At 41.8% G+C, this 24722-nt stretch overlaps 1 protein-coding gene across 1 annotated transcript in view; it reads right to left on the reverse strand.

Moving 5' to 3' along the window:
• Window positions 1-6312: 6312 nt before the first annotated feature.
• Window positions 6313-24722, reverse strand: part of PHF8 (PHD finger protein 8) — a 94932-nt gene continuing 76522 nt past the window's right edge. Inside the window, exons 19-21 of the mRNA XM_082864611.1 lie at window positions 11880-11989; window positions 7821-8157; window positions 6313-6876 (exon numbers count right to left, since the gene is read on the reverse strand). Coding sequence (XP_082720737.1) covers window positions 6788-6876; window positions 7821-8157; window positions 11880-11989 — 536 coding nt within the window. The 3' untranslated portion in view covers window positions 6313-6787. The remainder of the gene's footprint in view (window positions 6877-7820; window positions 8158-11879; window positions 11990-24722) is intronic.

Consider the following 24722-nt stretch of genomic DNA (forward strand, 5'->3'; position numbering starts at 1 on the left):
CAGGTATCAAATTTTGAAATGCATAAAAAATAAGATGGGTTGATAGATGAATAGATAGATATATTTGACAAAGCAAGTGTAGTAAAACACTGATGTAGAATCTAGATGGTAAATATATGGGTATTCACTGTATAATTACTTTGATTTTCTGAATTCTTGAAAATGTTCATAGTAAAATATCAGGGAAATAAAAAAGGGAGGTGTGGGTTAACATCTCTAGTATCTTCATAGTCACTGCCCTGGTTTAGACCTCACTGCATCTTAATTGGAATCTTGCAACCACCCTCACACTGGCCTCCACACTAACCCGCTTTTGTCTCTCCCCACCCCAAGGATCGCCAGAAAGAACGTTCTGAAACATAAATCAGACCTTCATGATTGCGTTCCTGCCAACCTCTTCAGCTTCATCTCCCAACATTTGCCATCTCACCCCAGTACACAAACTCAACTCAAAGTCTTGTAGTTCCACCCACAAACCAGGCTGCTTTGATTTTCTACTTTTGCTTATGCTGTTCCTTTTGCTTGTAATGCTCTATTCCAACTCATCCTTCTGCCTTCCCTTGCCTGGTGAATTGCCCTTCAATAGTCAACTCAGGTGTTGTTTCTTCCTAGAAGACTTTCCTGCTCCTCACACTGGGTTTGGTCTCCTTCCTTCATGCTTCCATAGCACCCTATACTTATTTGTAACAGTATTTATCCTAGTATTGCTGTACTTGGGTTTCCATGTCTGTGTACTAAACCACATGTTCCTTAGGATTAAGTCCTCCAAAGGCATGCACAGGGCCTGACACAAAATAAGCTTTGATAAACCATTGTAGAACTGAACTAATGATATTGAACTGGCATGGATGATACTCTGGCACCTTCCAGCAACTTTGTGTCATAGATTTAGTTGTATTTCCTCTACAGAGTGTAAGGCTCACCACACCTATTGACTCAGCTATCTTTCTATGTCCTTCAAACATGTTCCTCATGAAGCCAACTTGATTTCCCACCCCAGGTTGAAATATTCTGATTCCTTTAAAGGCTTACTTTCTCTGTAATCTTTATAAGATTATAGGCCTTGTTGGGCAAATTTTAACAGGTGAAAATTAAACTAGATTTACCAATGACCTGAGTGCTCGTCATAGAATTAAGTTCTTTAATGACACTGATATAATTCCTCCCAACAATACTATGAGGTAGGAATTGTATCTTCATGTTATAGATGATTAAACTGAGTCAAGGAAACATGAAGTAGCCAGCTCAAAATCCCATAGGTGGCAGAGTTGGAATCGAGTCATTGGTTTTCTCAGCTCCCAGGTAAATCCTCCTTCCACCACAGCCCATTGTCTCCAGGTTGGGCCAGGTTTGAAAAGCCTTGAAACCCAGAAGGTGTAATAAGCAGTGGGAAGCCATGGATGTTTTTATGCAGGAAGAGATGATGAAGAGAGGACTTTGGGGAGAAAACCCTGAAAGGCTCTGTATGATAGAATGGAATGGAATGTGATGGAGGCTTGCTGGACTCCTGACAAGGAAAATATAAAATGGGTATTGTATCTCTCTTATCACATTCATTGGTGAGTGCTGGCATTATGTTGTGGTCCTATAGGAAAGGAGAGCTTTCTTGAGAGTTAAAAAGCTGTAAATGGGGATAGAGGGGTGCAACTTCTATCACTTGGGTTGTATAAGTGGCTGACTCCATGGTTATGCCTCCTGAAAATGGCCTGGAATATCCACCCTTTATGAGATGTAGAAGTCAAGAAAAGGTCAGAATCGACTGCAGAGTTGGGTGAAGACTTCCTTAGGGAAGTGGCATTTGATGGGGCATTAGAAGATAAGATGGTGCCCTCCCCATCCCTCTTTCAGTAACTTCCTCACTCATCTCCCTATCTTCATCTCTCTCCCTCCTAATCCACTCCTATGACTGGCAAGGGGATCTTTTTAAAAAGCAAGTTGGATCATGCCATTTTCTGCTTAAACCCCTTTAATGATTCTCTGTCATTCATGGGATACAGCTATGTCTTTTGACAAACATCAAATTACATATCCTCCATTATCTGAGGTTTTAAAATAAATATTGTAGCTAAAAACTAATCAATTTGGATCATATGCCTTCTCAAACTATACATTCCTTCTTGGAGACTCTGCATATGTTCCCCCAGATGAAAGTTACAGCTGCAGTTATACTAAATTGCCTGTCCTCTATATGCACATGGATTTTTCTTTTTGCCTCCACTTCTGTTTTTATTCATGCTATTGCCTTTGTTTGGAATACTCTTCCCACTGTTCTCTGCCTGACTGGCTAATTAATTTTCATCCTTCAGCTCAAACACCACCCCTGACAGGAAGCCTTGTCTGAACTCCCAGCTTCCCTGGGACAGATTCCCTGACCAGCATCCTGTGCTTGTCTCTATCATCACATTGTACCATATGGTGCTCTTCTCCTCCACTCAGCTTACTGGAGACAAGTGCCATTTCAGTCAACTGGGTGTGAACGGGGTCCTGATGAAAAGGGAGGAGCCTGTGTACTTGAGGCAGGGAACACAATACAGGCAAGCAGAAGTGTGTGGGATGTGTACTCAGGACAGGTCAGGGCTAGAGGATTCAGTATGGGAATTAACAGCATCCAGAAAGTTTAGGAGTGACCATGCATTAGAGGGCTCCATAGGTAAGATCATTCCATCTGATATCAAGACAAGCAATCTCCCCCAAATTACTTGGTTAATCATTGAGAAGGCAGGCTCTTAGTGACAAGTCCTATGCACTTTCCCACTCCATAGTGAAAAGAGAGAAGACTGAAGTTGGGTGTTCTTGTTCTCCTTCCATTTGTTAGACAGAAGCCTCTCATCTGCTGGTACCTCCTGCATAAATGAGGAGTAAGGTGACCAAGACTCTAGCTTCTCCTCTAACCTGAGGCTGGTGACAATGCTTTGGCCCCTTACTGGAAAGGGTGGGGTGGGAGTTGGTGACAGAGAGAACCCAGCCCACCATTCCTGCAAGGACTCTAAAATCCCTCCTCTCTTCCCTGTTGCCTCTCTACCAGGAGACACAGTTCCCCTATGCCCCAGACAAGAACCTTCTCTATCCAAATCCTGCCCAATACCAAGATTCACATTGGGAGAGCTGGAGGAGGTCATTTAGCCGGTAGGTGCCAAACCCAGCCAGCCTCACCCCAGAGCCTACAGAAGCAAAATCTCCAGGATGAAGAAATCCTGATTGGGTTCAAACTTCTTTTACAGTGACCCTCAGACAGTCAGCAGCCTGCTGTCGGTCACAGAGTCCAGGTGGTGGTAAATTTGGAACTGAGGCTTCTGACATCACCCCAAGGGCTCTCCTCAGGACACAACTCTCAATGCTACGTCTTGCACACAAGTGCTCAATAAACTTCTGTTGGGTCATTGAGCTGCTGAAATTTTTCTAACATGATGAGAGGAAAGAACATGAATTTTGGCATCAGGGAGATCCTGTTGTGGAAGGCCAGTGGCAAGCTTCAGTCTCCTTCACTGTAAAATAGGGCTAGTAACTATCTCCTGGGGTTGTCAGTGAGAATTAAATGACATTTCCTAGGTAAAATCCCTAGCCCAACGCCTGGCACAGAAGAGGCACTTAAATGGTAGTGGTTATCAGTGAGAGGTGCTAGAACAGAGTAATAAGAACACAGACTGTGGAACCAGGTTGGCTCCACAACGTATGATGTGTGATGCCGGAAGTTTCCTTTGCCTGTTTCCTCATCAGTAGCATGAGGATACTGGTGATGATGAAATGAATCAATATACATAGAACACTAAGAGCAGTATCTGGCACAAGGAAATGAGCATGATATGCTAGCTCTAATAATTATATCCCTTGCACTGGCCCTAAACACAGTAATCAAGTTCAGCTTGGAGAAACATGTCAGAGAGAGAGAGAGAGAAGGGGAAGAAAAAATAAAACCCCACAACTTCACATTCACAGAAAGAGGATACAGGTATAGTCAGTAAAAACTGCCCATGGAAGCCATGGAAAGCCTTCCCAACAAACTTGTCAGGCCCCTTGGAATTGTTGCACCCCCTTCTTTTCTGCTCACTATACTTTTGACTGTTTTTGGTGTGTGAACTGTGTCTCTTGTGAGGGCAGGGATCCTGTCCCCTCCCCACCTCAGGCATAAGGCTGTGCACTAGGGAAGAGGTGAGTTGATGAGACAGACAGAATGTAAAGAGAAGGCAGTACTCCTGGACCCCAACACCCCACCACTCCCACCACCACCAAAAAAAAAAAGAATGCTGAGCAAAGCAATTGCCAAGATAAATCACTTTTATCTCTATAGGAAAGGGAGGATCTAAAAAAAATATATAAATTACATTAGTAACACAACATAAGAAAAAAACAGGGGAAAAAAAAACAACAGAGAAGTCTGTATGATGCTATTCTAACCTGTTTATAAAAAGGCCCTGCATCAGAAATTCACAATCCTACCCACTTCTAAAAATATATTTAGACATGTACAGAAGCGGTGGGCTTGTTTTTAAATTGCTTTTTTGTAAAAATATATTAAAGGTGAATAGAAATCCTCTCTCCCTGCCCCCTATCCAAGCCCCAGCTCTGTGCTGGGGATTGGAGACCAGAGGTAACTCTCTCATCATGTTCTAAACCTTGGTTACAACCACTCCCAACCCCTCCCCAACTCACTTCACTTAGAACCTGAAACATTAAAAAAAAAAAAAAAAGCACACTAGCCTCTTTGGAAAAGCGTAAATCTGAGGGTAAACTTGCTTTTCATTTAAAACACAAAACAACAAACAGCCAGCTCTGAGAGCCCAACTAAATTAAACAGAAACCCAGTCAAATGGAGGTTGGGTTTCAGCTCCACAAAACTTTTAACAAAGAAACAGAAGGGAAAGAGGCCTGGAACCAGGGGGGATATGCTAGCAATTAGCTGCCTTTGAAGGATCAAGGGGAGGGGGGTGTTAATAGGCAGAAGGGCTGGGGTCCTGGTCTTGGTTACAGCAGTCAGGGCCTAGTCAGGCAGTTGCCTACACAGGGACACAGGCTGCCCTCCTTCCCTCCCCTCACTACCCTCTGTTGCTTTGAAATCCCCAAGAAAAGCAAAGCTGGGAAGAAACAGAGGGAAGGGGAGTGGGAACCTCACGTGCTAAGGGGGAGGTAGCCAGGCTTTTTTGCCTTTGGTGTGAATAGATGGAGGACTGCTTGGCCCCTGGGGCCCCCAAGATAGGAAAAGGAAATGGGGCTAAGGGACCCCTGATTCCAAGGAAGGAGAGTAGATGGGCTGTGGAGAAAAGAAAGACAAACTGGAGACACGAAGACAACCAGGGAAGCCTCACATATTCCCTGTGGCCTGCACAGTAGCTGTTAAGTTCCCCAGAAGCACTGAGAAAACTGAGGTGAAGTTAAAGTGGGGGGGTAGAAGACAATGAAGCACTCGACTTGGGCAGTGCCGAAATGGAGAGAGGGAGACATTCTCCATCCAGTCCAGGTCACCAGGGAGGCAAGACAGGTGGGAGGTGGAGGGAGCTGGGGGAGGGTGAGGGAGGGGGTGGGCACTGTCTGGACAATAGAAACATTCACAAAGGGAAGAGGGGGTGGGAGGTTCAGATGATCTGCTCCTTTACAGGTGGGCATCTCCGCTCCTAGGCTCGGGCTCCCCCCACATCAGCACTCTGCTTGAGCGTCCACCTGACATCTGGGAGTGTAAAGGTCCAGGAGTGAAGATGTGAGTTCTGAAGTCTTCTTCAGACCAAGACCTCAAGGTGGGGAGAGAAGCAGGGAGGCTCCTGATGGAGAACCTGGGGTGAGCTGTCCTGCCACATCCTCTCCAGAAGGTCCAGGCTGTGCTCTGTGGTACGGGTGAAGGGAGCAGGCCGTAGAGCAAGGGCTATCTGCTTCAGTGGCAGATGCTTTCAAGGCGTTTGGGAGATGGTTTTTGCATCCTGGGGCCCAGCCAAAGCTATGTGGATAATGTTCTGCAGGACCTCAAACTCTAGGCAAATCCCTGGAGCTCACCCTGGGAGAGGTGGCTTCGTCTGTAGCCACCCAAAAGTAGTTTCCTCCAATGGGCTACAAAGTCTCGGTCAAAGTCTTGGGTGTTGGTCCTCTCCCCACCTTGAGAAGTGACAGGAATCTCTCTTCCTCCCGAGGATGAATGAAGTCAGCCCATGGCCTTTCTAGGCCACTCTGGAAATGGCCCACGGTGGGGCAGCAAGAAGACTCTGGGCCCTCCTCTTTATTTCCATGAAGCATTTGGCAAGAGGGGGCAGAGGCCAGAGCCTTCTCCCAGGAATGAGTCTTGAGTGGGACACATCCATTGGGCTAAGAGGAGGCAGGAGAATGGGCAGAGGTGGGCAGGCTTCTGGAGACAGGGATGGAGCCACAGAAAGTGTTGAGCACTGGGCCTCCCACTTCATGACCAGGGAAATACCGAGGGGCCCAGGCTCTCCTCATGCCTCTCCTCGTCCTGCTTTCCAGCTTTAAGTGGGGATGACAGTAAAGGGCAGACAAAGCTGGTGAAAGGGAAATGGATTGGGGCAGCAGAAAAGAGGGCTCTAGTCAGCTGGAAACCTCTCCCATTTACTGGCTACTCAGAGATATGCAAAAGGCAGGCAGGATGCTCCAGTGGAAGTGGGGAAGGGAGTTGAGGGAGTAGGTGAAGGGGCCCATGGGAGAGTCCGTGCCTTTGGTCAGTTCCAAGAAAGCAGGACAATGCGCCTCAGCACCTTGTCCGGGGCAGGCAGGATCCAGGAGTGCCCCGAGAATTGACAACGGAGAAGGCAGTGGGGGTGAAGGGGTGAGGGGTAGGACACAAAGGGGATCACAGAAGCAGTTTGCCATTTCTGTGGATTTTCAGGATACGGCCGAGTCTCTGCTTTGCTGTAGCCAGGCCCTTTTTGGGACGCTTTCCTGTGGGGGAAGGGAGAGGTAAGCAAAGGGTATGGCAAGGGTGCCAGCAGCAGCTCCAGCACCAACTGTCCTTGGGCCACCCCCCTCCTCTGTTCCTCTGCCCACAGAGTCTCCCCATCCTTATGCCTGGCTCCAGGACCATCTTGGGCCAAGAGGCCCTCCTTAACTACTCCAATCCAACACCACATGCTTTGGCTCTTCCTCCTATGACCTCCTGCAGTGGCTACAGACTCCCTGGTTACTCTGTCTGGTTACTTTTCCCCACTGATTTCTTTGGTCCCAATCATTTTCCTTCCTAACTTCTGCAAGGTGATTGTGCCTCTCCATCTTCTTATCCTGCCCACCAGGATTGAACAAGTGCCTGGTTAGTGATTATAGCTCAGTGTCCCTGAAGTTGCCACTCCCAGGGGCTTGTTTCATTAGAAACCCCATCCTCATCATCCCAATGCCGCACCAATCTCATCACCCTTGAGCTGCGTACTCTAGGGACTGGGCTTTCAGAGCCAAAGTGAGGAAAAGGAGGGCTTGAGCCCTCCCCGCTTCCTCTTTCCCCACATCAAATCACCTCATCACCACATCAATCACGTGTCCCATGTGACCTCCTCCATATTTGATCAATTTATCCCCTCCTTCATTCCCTCTGCCAGAGCCCTAGCCTCTCTTCACTGCAGCCTGGACTTGTGTATGTGCCTCCTTCCTAGACTTCCCACCTTCAACCCACCCTCCACTCTGGCCTACCGGAAGGATCTTCCCAAACCCACATCTGGGTTTGTCTCTGCTTAACACTAGTCAATGTCTCTTCATGGCCTATGAGGTCAAGTCCAAGTATCTTAGGTTGCCCATCACTGTCCCTCCCAGGTGTTCTCATTTACCAGAATGCTTAAGGGTTTGAAGCCAGTGACTCTAAGATCCTTCTCAGTTCTACAACCATATGGCAGTCATACCTGGTCCTGTTTGATTGCTCTGGGAGCCAACTGAAGGGCGCCGCTGGGTCAAGAAGACACCAGGGGCCATGGGTGTGGTGCTGCGGTTTGCCTGGGCCATGCCAAAGGCGTTGGGACGAGCAGTATACTCATGGTCAGCAAGACTTCCTGAGAGGGCCTCTTGTTTAGGCTCAGGGGGAGGCAGGGGTGAGGAGGAGGTGAGAAGTTGGGGTGTAGTGGCCAGAGTTGGGCCTGGTACTGCCACGCTGAGATTAGGCTCTTGAGGGCGAGGCTGTTCTACCTCCTTCAACAAAGGCTTCTTCTTGATATATTTCTTCTTTTGGGCCTTCTGTAGCTCCTGAAACACAAGCCAAATGGGAGGGGAGAATTTAGGAGTGAAGAAAAGAGAAGAAAATTTCCCAGAAAGGAATCTAGACGGTGGTCAGTGTGGTTCTACAACCTGTCCCTACTCCAAGCTTAGCCTGGATATATGTACACACAACACACAGGCCTTCCAATACCTCAGGTCCTTTGGTATCAACCATTCTTAAGTCAACACTGCTACTAACCAGTACAGTGGCAACAGAAGGGTAAATGAGTTCAGAGACTTGGGTTTTGGTCCTAGAATTGCCACTTATGAGGTGAACCATGGACATGACTAATAATAATAGCTAAATTTACACCAGCAGCTGAGGCACTTTATATGTTTGACCTCATTTACTCCTTAGAACAGCCCTGAGAAGGAAAATCCCTCAGTTTACAGATGAGAAAACTGAGGTACAGGGATATTAAGAAACATGAGCCCAAAGCCTCACAGCTGAACAGTTGTTGGGTTCAGGATTCAACTAGGTCTATGTGAACACCCACCCTGCACAATTCTCAAAATGGGACATCTGCGAGTGAAAGAGTAGCAGCTTTGGAATGAGATAAACTTGGGTTCAAATCTAGGCTTGTGCTCCCTAAGTTGGATGACCTTGGTCAAGTTACTAACCTTTCTGAAATTCAATTGCCTCATCTGTAAAATGGGCAAAACAATAGCTGGTTTTCAGGGCTGCTGGAAAGATTAAATAATGACATAAAACACATAGCACATAGTAGGTACTCAACAAATGAGAAACTATTATTCTATCTTCATCTCTTACAATGGTTTCTCTTCTTCTTGCTGGTCTTTTCTTTTAATAGAGGACAGTCTTCCAGGTCACTGGATCTTAAAATCTCAGTTTTGGATGGGAGGGATGAATAAGGAGTTGTGTCACTTCTCACAATATCTTGGATTTCATCCATCCATTGCCCTATGAATATACTATCCACTGTGTAGTGGGTACCTTTATAGTGGGCACCTGGACCCCTGAGAACCTGGAAAGGTGGTGCTGAGAGCATGTGAACGACTTCACCTTCTGAAATGCTACACAGCCACAGAGACCAACTCAGTGATTACATTTCTTTGCCTTCTCTTGGCAACACAGGCCTACTCCTGCCTTCGGAAGATCTGACAGGCTGTGGCTACCTTAGGAATTTTTGTGGGACGAGAATAATAATATTAGTAATATATGCCAGGCACTGTTCTATAATTTAACTCATTTAATACTCCTATGAAGCATGAGAAAAAAAGAATTATAATTCCATTTTTATGAGAAGAAACTGGCACAGAGAGGTTAAGTCACTTTCCTAAGGTTATAGGAACAGTAAGTGGCCAAGCTGCGATTCAGACCCAAGCCATCTGTCTTCAGAGTCTCTTTTATCATCCAAAATACTTGTTACTCCATCCATACCAAGAACTGCATTTCTGCCCCCATTTCTCTCATCTGAATCCAGAAATTATCTCTTCATACCTAGATCACATAGTTTAAAATTTTCTACCTTTGTTGCCAATCTCCCTTTCATATACATCATCCAGATCCCCCCCACAGAAGACTAGACTATCTTATGACAGGGCCACTTTCACCTTATCTCAAAAGGCCATCAGCAAGTCCCCACCCAAGTTCAGACTCCCTGGCCTGACATTTATGGTCATCCATCGTCTGGCCACTTATACCTAGCCAACCTGTAGTGATAATGATGAAAAGCTAATGTGTCTACAGTACTTACCGTGTGGCAAGTGCTGTTCTCAGAGCTTTTACATATATTACCTCATCTAATCCTCAGACAGAGTCTATGAGGAAACTGAGGCACAGAGAAATTAAGTAACTTGCTCAAGTGGGAGGGAGAAGATTTGAACTCAGGCAGGCTGGCTCCAGAATTCATTTTTTAACCTCTATTTATCTTACTCCATTCCCCAACAAGAAGCCTCCAATCCAAAAAGATCTGTTCATTCTTTTATTCATTCATTCATTCACTCAACCAACAATGACTAAACACATGCTTAACATAGTAGGGATACCAAGTCAAATTAGATATGTCTTCACCCTTGAGGCCCTTACAGTTTAATAAGGAACAAAGAAAAGTACACTTATGATTGTAAGTACCATGAGAATGCTATGGAAGCACAGAAGGCCACTGAAATAAACTGGTGGTGGATGGTGTGAAGGGGTGTTAGGTAAAGGCATCTGAGAGGGCATGATTCCCAATGGGCAGAGGGAACGGTTTGTGCAAAGGCACAGAGGCATGAGACAGTCTGATACATTGAATGAACAATGAGTACCGTAATGCAATAGTATGAGTAGTGTAAAAGGCATGCATGAAGGGTTGACACAAGGTCAGGGAGGAGAGGTAACCAGAGGGCAAATCAAGAGGGCCTTGTGTGCTTACCAAGGAATCCCCTTCTCCTGGAATGCCTCCCTTTCCCCTCCAAAAGCTTAGCCTGCAAAACCCTTCCCAATTTCAAATCTCTTCTTTGAGGTCATCTCTGATCAACTCCACAGAAGTGAGCTCCACAGAAGGCACTAAGAGTAGTTTTCAAACCTTTAATTAATTTGTTCATTTAAAGCAGTCAAACTTCCTTTTTTTACAAATTACATCTTACATGGTACTAGGATATACATAATAGAGAAAAGTTCTGGACAAAGAATGGCCGCCTGTACTGGTTGGTCTCTGCTGGCTTCCATCAATAGCCTCCAAAACATTTCTAAACTCTGGAACTCCACAGAACATCATATGAAAAACATCATTCTATTAAATTTTATTTAAATAGGATGTAATTACTGAATTATATAAACATTTAACTATTTCACTTTATTTTAATAGCAAGTAACATGAAATCTGAAGTTAGAGGATATGAGTTTGAATCTTGTCTCCTCCATTTATTGGCTGTATTATCCTGGACTAGTCACTTAAAGAGAGCCTCATTTTCTTCACCTGTAAAATGATGAAAATATTACCTATTGAAAAGAGTTATTGAGCAGATTACATGAGACACATGGAAGCACCTAACATAAAGCAGATGCTCAATAAATGCTCTAAGCTATAGGATGTGGCATGAGGATCTAAGGAGATACTGATAAGGAGAGAACCACAAGATTCACTTCCAACTGCTCTCAGGGTTGCCAAGCACATTTAAGAACTTTGAAAACTATAACATGCTAGGAAGTTAACTTGATTCTAGGACAAAAATTAGTGGGTGAAGTTTTCTTGGGAAGCATGGGGTGAAGATCAGGCAAAGTATTTGGTACAGAGGACAAGAAAAGCCTCTCTCCGAAAAAACCAAATTCCGATACAGATGAGAGACTGAGAAACTGAGTGTACTCAACTGAGTCACCTCCTTGGAGCTTCATCTGAAGACAAGAGCTCTCACCCAAGGACAGACTTGGTCCTTCCCATCTGAGAGGTTTTCACACACCCAGAAAGGCAAGTGATATTTTCAAGGGCTTTTCTCTGGCCCCCTATTTTCTTTCATCCTAAATCATTTCAACGGTGTGCTCTGTGGAAGCAGCTTGTCACTGAGTTGGTATATGTAGGATATAGGAGGGAGCTGGGATGGATATCCATGGGATATCCATGGATACTGCCATGGATAAAGATCACAAGTTACCCACTTCCCAATGAGACAATGGTAAGATCCTGTCAGCCTGGAGGTCTGAGTTTTGAGGCTCCAAATCAAACTGGAATCAGTGGCAGGGCCATTGCCTGAGTGTCAGCACTTACCTGCTGGGCCAACTTTGCAGCTGCTGCAGCCAAGCCTGTCTCAATGGAAGCTACCCGAGTCCCCTCACGCACAGGACGGTCCTGCTTTGGTAGAGTTGGGGTCACACGGGCTGCAGAAGGAACAGAATGAAGACATTTATCTGAATGACAATCATATTCCCTACCTCTGAGCCCCCCAAAGGTGGTCTCATTGGTTTTCCTGCTTCTCGCTTTTTACAAAGCCAGATTTTGCTTCCCATTGGGTAAAAAGCTAATTCACAAATGCCCAAGGTACACAAAGCACACACTGATTAAAACATAAAAGTTAATTTCCCTGAATTGGCATGTAAAGTTGTCCATGTTCTACTCCCTACCTACCTCCCCAACCTTATTTCCATTCCCATATCCTCAGCTTCTCCAGACAGAATGGCTTCCTTATTACACCTCCAGAACATGTACAGCTCATCCTCTCTCCCTGTGCCTTCATCCTCATCATCTACACTGCCTGGAGTACCCTCTTCCCTTTTTTCCACCTCTTTAAAACCTGTCCATTATTCAAAAGTAAGCTGAAATCAATCTTCTGTGAAAAACGTCTAGGACCTCTTTGGCTCACACTGAACCCTCCCCTCCCCTGAACTTAGGTACAAGTCACTTAATACATAGCACATACTATCCTGTCTCATTCCCTAATGCTGATGTGTGTTAATCTATCTAATAACCAGGCTATGAGTTCCTAAAGAAGATCACCTTCTTGTATAACCTTTTTATATAATGCCTTAACAATCTTGAATCAAAAAAGTTACTCATCCCACATTTTACATAGGAAGTGTATTTCAGGATAACCAAACAGCCCCAGATGATGAGGGAAAGCTGTTCTTTACAGACGAATGCCAGCTAATAAATGTAAAAGGAATGACAAAATTAGAAAATCACACGTTTGTAAGCCCTAATGAAATAACCGATTCTAGGGAATTGGATATTCACACAGTACCAAAGTATTATCTCACAGATGACTTGCTAGTCTTGAGAAAAAAAAAAACTAACCTTACAGTGATGAGATCAGGAGATCACCCCTTATTGTCACTAACAGAAAGATGGCCAACTTCATGCACCTCTTAATGCAATTCAATAGGAAATCTACAGCATTACCTGGGAAGTAGTTTTGCCAAGACCTAACATCAAGTAAGCAGTTCATATTACTTCCAGTTTTTAGGAAACAGAAATAAAAAAAAAAAGTTAAATGACACCGAGGGCAAACAGTCATCCTATAAGATAACTGGCCTGGTTTCTTTAAAAACACAATGTCACAAAGAAGCAAACAAACAAATCTAGAAGGTGGGATGTGCTAAAGGACAATTATACTAGTTTTTATAACAGATCAACAGCATCAAAAAAAGGATTTCTCTAGATTAAGAGATATTAAAAAAACGTGATAGCCAAATGCCATATGGACCCTGTTCAGATCCTGATTTAAACAAATCCACTATGAAAATGCCTTTTTTTTGTTAGACAATTAAGGAAATTTGATTATGGACTTAGTATTAGATAACATCAAGGAATTATCAAATTATTATTAATTTTGTTATGTATGATGACAGGACAGTGGTTATGTGAGAAAATGTATACTTTAGAGATGCATACTGAAGTACATGGTGGGGTGGGGAGGGAATGACACTATCTGGGATTTGCTTTAGACAGTTTTTAAAAAAAGAAGAAAGTTATAGATGAATCAAATATGGCAAAATCTTTACAACTGTTGATTCTCATTGGTGAGTGTATGGGATTTTACTCTTTTTAATTAATGAAAAAAGTCAATGTCACAGGAAAAAAAGAGGTGGTGGTGGTATCTGACCTAGATTTAAAGATTCCTTGGTTGGTTAGCTATTGTTATTGCTATAAAGGAGACTTTCTGTATAAGCAGTATGCAGATTTTAGAACAGGCAATTCAGGAGGTTGAAGTCCTTTCTTTAAAGGTGATATTGATATTTTATTTGTTTAAAAAGTGATCTGAAGCAAATCTAGCAAAAATGTTAACGCACAATTTTCAGTCATGGATTCTTGGGTATATTTTATATCGTTCTCCATAGTTTTGTGTGTGTGGTGGCTTTAAAACATGGCCCCAAATTCTTTGACATTTTTCCTATTAATAGGTGGGGTCTATGTTCCCTCCTGTTGAACCTAAGCAGGATCATTTGTAGCCTATAGAATGTGACAGAAGTGACACTGCATGACTTCTGAGGCTAGGTCAGAAAAGGCAACTTTAGTTTCTGCACTGCTTCCTGGAACACTCACACTTAGAGCCCTGAGCAACCACATAAGAAGTCTGATTGCCTTGAGGCCATCAGGCAGTGAGGAAGCTAGTCACATGGAGAGGTCACATGTTGGCACTCTGGTACTTCTAGTCTTTGAGTCCACCCAGCCCAGGCCCCAGACATGTGAGTTAATGAGACTTCAGATGATTCAAACTCTTGGCCATCCAGCCTTCAAATTATCCCAGCTGAGGCCCCAGACATCATGGAGTAGAGACAAGTTGTCCCCATTGTGTCCTTTCTAAATTCCTGACCTGTATAATACATAAGCATGTTGTTTTAATCTGAAAAAAATTAACCTCCTTGATTAGATCTGGATTTGGGGGGGGGGAAACTATGTAAGACATTTTGTAGGGACAGTTGAGAAAATCTGATCATAGAATGGTTTATTAGAAGATCTCAGGGAATTATTAACTGTTAAGTATAACAAAGTTAGTGTGGTTATGTAGGAGGACATTCTTATTCTTAGGAGATACTGAAGTATTACTTTGCAGTAGCTTTGTAAAGTACTTTGAAGTAGCTCAGTTACTTTGTAGTAGCTTTGTAAAGTACTTTGAAGTAGCTCAGTAAAAACTATAGACAGACAGATACAGATAATGAAGCAAATACAGAAAAATATTACAACTGTAGGATCTAAGTATTGAGAATATGGGTGTTTGTGTACTCTCCTACATTTATGGATGTTTGAAAATTCTCATAATAAAAAATTTTAAATAGTGAATGAGATTAAGAGATTATAATAACCAAATGAAATGTGTAGTCCTTGAATAGATCCTGGTTTAAATAAGCAAATTATAAAAGCTATTTTTGGTACAACTGGAGGAAATTTGAATAAGGATTTGGTATTAAATGATATTAGGAAGTAAATGTTACTTTACTTAGGTGTCAAATGATGGAACTATGGTTATGAAAGAAAAAGTCATTTTCATAGAGATGCATACTGAACTAATATTTAGTATGTCATGATGGATGAAATCCACAAAAAAGGCAAAGTTAAGGACTTCTAAAACGTCACTTCTGAATTAAAACAATGAAAAAACTGGCAAAAACTGTCATAATAAAATTTTTCAGAACTCTGGAAATTAACCAAAGGTTTACAGCTACCTGGAGAGCATTTATTTAAGAAAAAGCGCTGAATCTCAGTAAAAGCAGTGAGCTTTGTGGCATTTTAACTTGCCCTAGACGCATCCACTTCTCCCCAGCTCAGTGATAGCCTTGAAAAAAAACAGGCCACATTGCCAGTGATGTAGGGAACAGAAAGGAGCTGGAGCTTTCTTCCAAAGCCTAGTGCTCCCTGGGGAGCATTTATCAAAAATATTTAAAGGCAAGCGCTTAATGTCACAGATGCTTAAGGTGATGGATAACAGTTGTGGCAAACAAAAGACCAACCCAAAAGCTGAAAAGGAAAAGTTGAGGAATGAGATATCCACTGGGGATTAGAAAAGCTCTCACATATTTCTGGGAATCTAAAAGACCATATGCATGCATAGGGGCTGTGTGCATGATCAGGAAAGACTTGAGAAATACCAGGCACTCACCTCTGGCTGACTTTGAGGCGCTGCAAAGCAGGAAGTGAAGGCTAAGGCACAGTTGTAAATTGCCTGCCTGAGTGCTGAAGGTATGTCCCAACATGCACATAGAGCCCCTTGTCAAGCACTGGGAGATTTACTGGTTCTAGGCATTTAAGGAAATCTCTGTCCAATCATTAGCTGACCACTAAGCTAACTGAGTAGAAACTTCTACTTTAGTGACTTTTCTGAACAAATTCTGTAAATAAACAAATAACAACAAGCAGCAACAAAACAAACCCTGGGGAGTGAAGTATCTGATTTCCAGAGTCGCCACATTATTTTAAATGTTCAGTTTTCAAAAAACATTAGAAGGTATGCAAAGAAACAGGAAAGGGTAGCCACACACAGGAAAAAAGTAATGGATAAAAACTCTCCCTGACTACCTGAACAAAGTTGGACCTACTAGACAAGGACTTTATACCACCTATTTCAAACATGTTCAAAGAGCTAGAGATCATGTCTAAAGAACTAAATGAGAGTATGAGAATGACGTTTCACCAAATAAAGAATACCAATAAACAGACAGAAACCATAAAAAAGAATCAAATAGATATTTTCGAGTTGAAAAGTAACGGAAATGAAAATTTCACTAGAGGGTTTCAACAGCAGATTTGAGTAGGCAGAAGGAAGACTTAGTGACCTTCAAGAAAGGTCAATTGAGATTATCCAGTCTAACGAACAGAAAGAAAAAAGAATGAGGAAAATGAGCAGAGCCAAAGGGACCTGTGGGATGGATCAAATTTGCCAACATATGCATATGGGAGGCCCAAAAGGAGAGAGAAAAAGGGGTGGAAAGACTATTTAAAGAAATAATGCCTGAAACTTTTCCAAATTTGATAAAAAATTAATCTACATATCCAATAAGTTCAACAAACTATATGTCAGATAAACTCAGAGACTACATATCATAACCAAAACCAAAGACAAAGAGAGGACCGTGAAGTCAGCAAAACAGAAGTGACTCATAACATAAAAGATTGACAGTTTACTGATCATCAGAAACCATGGAGGAAAAAAAGCAGTAGGATGACATATTCAAAGTGCTTAAAGAAAATCACTGTCAACCAAGAATTCTACATCCAGCAGAACTATCCTTCAAAAAAGGAGAAATCAGGATATACCTAAATAAACAAAAACAGGACTTCCCTGGTGGTCCACTGGTTAAGACTCCATGCTTCCACGGCAGGGGTGTCGGTTGGATCCCTGGTCGGGGAAGCTCTGCATGCCGCTCAGTGCAGCCAAAAATTTGTTTAAAATAATAATAACTAACCATTCTAAAAAAAAAAGAATAAAAAAAAAACCCAGAGAAGGGAGACAGCAGAAGCAAGAAGAACTACAATCCTGCAGCCTGTGGGAAAAAAACCACATTCACAGAAAGATACACAAGATGAAAAGGCAGAGGGCTATGTACCAGATGAAGGAACAAGATAAAACCCAAGAAAAACAAGCAAATGAAATGGAGATAGGCAACCTTCCAGAAAAAGAATTCAGAATAATGATAGGGAAGATGATCCAGGACCTTGGGAAAAGAATGGAGGCAAAGATCAAGAAGACGCAAGAAATGTTTAACAGGGCTTCCCTGGTGGCACAGTGGGTGAGAGTCTGCCTGCCGATGCGGGGGCACGGGTTCGTGCCCCGGTCCGGGTGGACCCCAAGTGCCACGGAGTGGCTGGGCCCGTGAGCCATGTCTGCTGAGCTTGCACATCCGGAGCCTGTGCTCCACAAAAGGAGAGGCTACAACAGTGAGAGGCCCGTGTAGCGCAACAAAAAAAAAAAAAAAGAGAGAAATGTTTAACAAAGACCTAGAAGAATTAAAGAAAAAACAGAGATGAACAACACAATAACTGAAATGAAAACTACGCTAGAAGGAATCAAAAGCAGAATAAGTGAGGCAGAAGAACGGATAAATGACCTGGAAGACAGAACAGTGGAATTCACTGTTGTGGAACAGAATAAAGAAAAAAGAATGAAAAGAAATGAAGATAGCCTAAGAGACCTCTGGGACAACATTAAATGCAACAACATTTGCATTATAGGGGTACCAGAAGGAGAAGAGAGAGAGAAAGGACCAGAGAAAATATTTGAAGAGATTATAGTCGAAAACTTCCCTAACATGGGAAAGGAAAAAGCCACGCAAGTCCAAGAGGCACAGCGAGTCCCATACAGGATAAACACAAGGAGAAACATGCTGAGACACATAGTAATCAAACTGGCAAAACTCAAAGACAAAGAAAAATTATTAAAAGCAGCAAGGGAAAATGACAAATAACATACAAGGGAACTCCCAAAAGGTTAACAGCTTATTTCTCAGCACAAACTCTACAAGCCAGAAGGGAGTAACATGATATACTTAAAGTGATGAAAGGGAAGAACCTACAACCAAGACTACCCTACCTGGCAGGGATCTCATTCAGATTCGATGGAGAAATCAAAGCTTTACAGACAAGCAAAAGCAAAGAGAATTAGCACCACCAAACCAGTTCTACAACAAATGATAAAGGAACTTCTCTAAGTGGGAAACACAAGAGAAGAAAAGGACCTACGAAAACAACCCCAAAACAATTAAGAAAATGGTCATAGGAACATACATATCGATAATTACCATAAACGGGAATGGATTAAATGCTCCAACCAAAAGACACAGGCTTGCTGAATGGATCCAAAAGCAAGACCCATACATATGCTGTCTACAAGAGACCCACTTCAGACCTAGGGACACATTCAGACTGAAAGTGTGGGGATGGAAAAAGATATTCCATGCAAATGGAAATCAAAACAAAGCTGGAGTAGCAATACTCATGTCAGATAAAATAGACTCTAAAATAAAGAATGTTGGGGAGAAAGAGGGGAAGGTGGTGGAAGAGTAAGACGCAGAGATCACCTTCCTCCCCACAGATACACCAAAAACACATCTACACATGGAGCAACTCCTACAGAACACCTACTGAATGCTGGCAGAAGACCTCAAACCTCCCAAAAGGCTCAGAAGCAGCAGATTAAACCTCCACAATCAACTTGATGTACCCTGCATCCGCGGAATACATGAATAGACAACGAATCATCCCAAATTGAGGAGCCGTGTAGATGAAAGGCTCTTGGTGCTGCAGCCAGGAGTCAGTGCTGTGCCTCTGAGGTGGGAGAGCCAACTTCAGGACATTGGACAACAAGAGATCTCCCAGCTCCACATAATATCAAATGGTGAAAATCTCCCAGAGATCTCCATCTCAACACCAGCACCCAGCCTCACTCAATGACCAGCAAGCTACAGTGCTGAACAACCTATGCCAAACAACTAGCAAAACAGGAACACAACCCCACCCAGTAGCAGAGAGGCTGCCTAAAATCATAATAAGTCCACAGACACCTCAAAACACACCACCAGACGTGGACCTGCCCACTAGAGAGACAAGATCCAGCCTCATCCACCAGAACACAGGCACTAGTACCCTCCACCAGGAAGGTTACACAACCTACTGAACCAACCTTAGCCACTGGGGACAGACAAGAAAAACAACGGGAACTACGAACCTGCAGCCTGCAAAAAGGAGACCCCAAACACAGTAAGATAAGCAAAATGAGAAGACAGAAAAACACACAGCAGATGAAGGAGCAAGATAAAAACTCACTAGACCTAACAAATGAAGAGGAAATAGGCAGTCTACCTGAAAAACAATTCAGAATAATGATAGTAAAGATGAACCAAAATCTTAGAAATAGAATAGACAAAATGCAAGAAACATTTAACAAGGACCTAGAAGAAATAAAGATGAAACAAACAATGATGAACAACACAATAAATGAAATGAAAAAGACTCCAGATGGGATCAATAGCAGAATAACTGAGGCAGAAGAACGGATAAGTGACCTGGAAGATAAAATAGTGGAAATAACTAATGCAGAGCAGAATAAAGAAAAAAGAATGAAAAGAACTGAGGACAGTCTCAGAGACCACTGGGACAACATTAAACGCACCAACATTCGAATTATAGGGGTTCCAGAAGAAGAAGAGAAAAAGAAAGGGACTGAGAAAATATTTGAAGAGATTATAGTTGAAAACTTCCCTAATATGGGAAAGGAAATAGTTAATCAAATCCAGGAAGCACAGAGAGTCCCATACAGGATAAATCCAAGGAGAAATATGCCAAGACACATATTAATCACACTGTGAAAAATTAAATACAAAGAAAGCATATTAAAAGCAGCAAGGGAAAAACAACAAATAACACACAAGGTAATCGCCATAAGGTTAGCAGCTGATCTCTCAGTAGAAACTCTGCAAGCCAGAAGCAAGTGGCAGGACATACTGAAAGTGATGAAGGAGAAAAACCTGCAACCAAGATTACTCTACCCAGCAAGGATCTCATTCAGATTTGATGGAGAAATTAAACTCTTTATGGACAAGCAAAAGCTGAGAGAGTTCAGCACCACCAAACCAGCTTTACAACAAATGCTAAAGGAACTTCTCTAGACAAGAAACACAACAGGAGAAAAAAACCTATAATAACGAACCCAAAACAATTAAGAAAATGGGAATAGGAACATACATATCGATAATCACCTTAAATGTAAATGGACTAAATGCTCCCACCAAAAGACACAGACTGGCTGAATGGATACAAAAACAAGACCCATATATATGCTGTCTACAAGAGACCCACTTCAGACCTAGAGACACATACAGATTGAAAGTAAGGGGATGGAAAAAGATATTCCACGCAAATGGAAACCAAAACAAAGCTGGAGTAGCAATTCTCATATCAGACAAAACTGACTTTAAAATAAAGACTATTAGAAGAGACAAAGAAGGACACTACATAATGATCAAGGGATTGATCCAAGAAGAAGATATAACAATTGTAAATATTTATGCACCCAACATGGGAGCACCTCAATACATAAGGCAAGTACTAACAGCCATCAAAGGGGAAATCAACAGTAACACATTCATAGTAGGGGACTTTAATACCCCAATTTCACCAATGGACAGATCATCCAAAATGAAACAAAATAAGGAAACACAAGCTTGAAATGATACATGAAACAAGATGGACTTAATTGATATTTATAGGACATTCCATCCCAAAACAACAGAGCGTTTCAAGTGCACATGGAACATTCTCCAGGATAGATCATATCTTGGGTCACAAATCAAGCCTTGGTAAATTTAAGAAAATTGAAATTGTATCAAGTATCACTTCTGACCACAAGGCTATGAGACTGGATATCAATTACAGGAAAAGATCTGTAAAAAATACAAACACATGGAGGCTAAACAATACACTACTTAATAATGAAGTGATCACTGAAGAAATCAAAGAGGAAATAAAAAAATACCTAGAAACAAATGACAATGGAGACACAACGACCCAAAACCTACGGGATGCAGCAAAAGCAGTTCTAAGAGGGAAGTTTATGGCAATATAAGCCAACCTTAAGAAGCAGGAAACATCTCGAATAAACAACCTAACCTTGCACCTAAAGCAATTAGAGAAAGAAGAACAAAAAAAAAAAAACCCAAAGTTAGCAGAAGGAAAGAAATCATAAAGATCAGATCATAAATAAATGAAAAAGAAATGAAGGAAACAATAGCAAAGATCAATAACACTAAAACCTGGTTCTTTGAGAAGATAAACAAAATAGATAAACCATTAGCCAGACTCATCAAGAAAAAAAGGGAGAAAACTCAAATCAACAGAACTAGAAATGAAAAAGGAGAAGTAACAACTGACACTAGAGAAATACAAAAGATCATGAGAGATTACTACAAGCAACTCTGTGCCAATAAAATGGACAATCTGGAAGAAATGGACAAATTCTTAGAAATGCACAACCTGCCAAGACGGAATCAGGAAGAAATAGAAAATATGAACAGACCCATCACAAGCACTGAAATTTAAACTGTGATTAAAAATCTTCCAACAAACAAAAGCCCAGGACCAGATGGCTTCACAGGCGAATTCTATCAAACATTTAGAGAAGAGCTAACACCTATCCTTCTCAAACTCTTCCAAAATATAGCAGAGGGAGGAACACTCCCAATTCCTTCTATGAGGCCACCATCACCTTGATACCAAAACCAGAAAAGGATGTCACAAAGAAAGAAAACTACAGGCCAATATCACTGATGAGCATAGATGCAAAAATTCTCAACAAAATATTAGCAAACAGAATCCAACAGCACATTAAAAGGATCATACACCATGATCAAGTGGGGTTTATTCCAGGAATGCAAGGATTCTTCAATACATGCAAATCTATCAATGTGATAAACCATATTAACAAACTGAAGGAGAAAAATCATATGATCATCTCAATAGATGCAGAGAAAGCTTTTGACAAAATTCAATACCCATTTATGATAAAAACCCTCCAGACAGTAGGCATAGAGGGAACTTTCCTCAACATAATAAAGGCCATATATAACAAGCCCACAGCCAACATCATCCTCAATGGTGAAAAACTGAAAGCATTTCCACTAAGATCAGGAACAAGACAAGGTTGCCGACTTTCACCACTCTTATTCAACATAGTTTTGGAAGTTTTAGCCACAGCAATCAGAGAAGAAAAGGAAATAAAATGAATCCAAACCGTTAAAGAAGAAGTAAAGCTGTCACTGTTTGCAGATGACATGATACTATACATAGAGAATCCTAAAGATGCTACCAGAAAACTACTAGAGGTAATCAATGAATTTGGTAAAGTAGCAGGATACAAAATTAATGCACAGAAATCTCTGACATTCCTATACACTAATGATGAAAAATCTGAAAGTGAAATCAAGAAAACACTCCCATTTACCATTGCAACAAAAAGAATAAAATATCTAGGAATAAACCTACCTAAGGAGACAAAAGACCTGTATGCAGAAAATTATAAGACACAGATGAAAGAAATCAAAGATGATACAAATAGATGGAGAGATATACCATGTTCTTGGATTGGAAGAATCAACATTGTGAAAATGACTCTACTACCCAAAGCAATCTATATATTCAATGCAATTCCTTATCAAACTACTACTGGCATTTTTCACAGAACTAGAACAAAAAATTTCACAATTTGTCTGGAAACACAAAAGACCCCGAATAGCCAAAGCAATCTTGAGAACGAAAAACGGAGCTGGAGCAATCAGGCTCCCTGACTTCAGACTATACTACTAAGCTACAGTAATCAAGACAGAATGGTACTGGCACAAAAACAGAAAGATAGATCAATGGAACAGGATAGAAAGCCCAGAGATAAACCCACACACATATGGTCACCTTATCTTTGATAAAGGAGGAAGGAATGTACAGTGGAGAAAGGACAGACTCTTCAATAAGTGGTGCTGGGAAAACTGGACAGGTACATGTAAAAGTATGAGGTTAGATCACTCCCTAACACCATACACAAAAATAAGGTCAAAATGGATTAAAGACGTAAATGTAAGGCCAGAAACTATCAAACTCTTAGAGGAAAACATAGGCAGAACACTCTATGACATAAATCACAGCAAGATCCCTTTTGACCCACCTCCTAGAGAAATGGAAATAAAAACAAATACAAACAGATGGGACCTAATGAAACTTCAAAGCTTTTGCACAGCAAAGGAAACCATAAACAAGACCAAAAGAGAACCCTCAGAATGGGAGAAAATATTTGCAAATGAAGTAACTGACAAAGGATTAATTTCCAAAATTTATAAGCACCTCATGCAGCTCATTAACAAAAAAAAAAAACCCAATCCAAAAATGGTTAGAAGACCTAAATAGACATTTCTCTAAAGAAGATATACAGACTGCCAACACACACATGAAAGAATGCTCAACATCATTAATCATTAGAGAAAGGCAAATCAAACCAACAATGAGATATCATCTCACACCAGTCAGAATGGCCATCATCAAAAAATCTAGAAACAATAAATGCTGGAGAGGGTGTGGGGAAAAGGGAACACTCTTGCACTGCTGGTTGGAATGTGAAATTGGTTCAGCCACTGTAGAGAACAGTATGGAGGTTTCTTAAAAAACTACAAATAGAACTACCATATGACCCAGCAATCCCACTACTGGGCATATACCCTGAGAAAACGAAAATTTAAGAAGAGTCATGTACCAAAATGTTCATTGCAGCTCTATTTACAATAGCCCGGAGATGGAAACAACCTAAGTGTCTATCATCGGATGAATGGATAAAGAAGATGTGGCACATATATACAACGGAATATTACTCAGCCATAAAAAGAAACGAAATTGAGCTATTTGTAATGAGGTGGATGGACCTAGAGTCTGTCATACAGCGTGAAGTAAGTCAGAAAGAAAAAGACAAATACCGTATGCTAACACATATATATGGAATTTAAGAGAAAAAAATGTCATGAAGAACCTAGGGGTAAGGCAGGAATAAAGACGCAGACCTCCTAGAGAACGGACTTGAGGTTATGGGGAGGGGGAAGGGTGAGTTGTGACAGGGCGAGAGAGAGTCATGGACATATACACACTAACAAACGTAGTAAGGTAGATAGCTAGTGGGAAGCAGCCGCATGGCACAGGGATATTGGCTCGGTGCTTTGTGACAGCCTGGAGGGGTGGGATAGGGAGGGTGGGAGGGAGGGAGACGCAAGAGGGAAGACATATGGGAACATATGTTTATGTATGACTGATTCACTTTGTTATAAAGCAGAAACTAACACACCATTGTAAAGGAATTATACCCCAATAAAGATGTTAAAAAAAAAAAAGATGTGGCACATATATACAATGGAATATTACTCAGCCATAAAAAGAAACGAAATTGAGCTATTTGTAATGAGGTGGATAGACCTAGAGTCTGTCATACAGCGTGAAGTAAGTCAGAAAGAGAAAGACAAATACCGTATGCTAACACATATATATGGAATTGAAGAAAAAAAATGTCATGAAGAACCTAGGGGTAAGACAGGAATAAAGACACAGACCTACTGGAGAACGGACTTGAGGATATGGGGAGGGGGAAGGGTGAGCTGT

The sequence above is a fragment of the Leucopleurus acutus genome, assembly GCF_964270905.1.
Source record: "Leucopleurus acutus genome assembly, chromosome: X".
Taxonomy (NCBI): domain Eukaryota; kingdom Metazoa; phylum Chordata; class Mammalia; order Artiodactyla; family Delphinidae; genus Leucopleurus; species Leucopleurus acutus.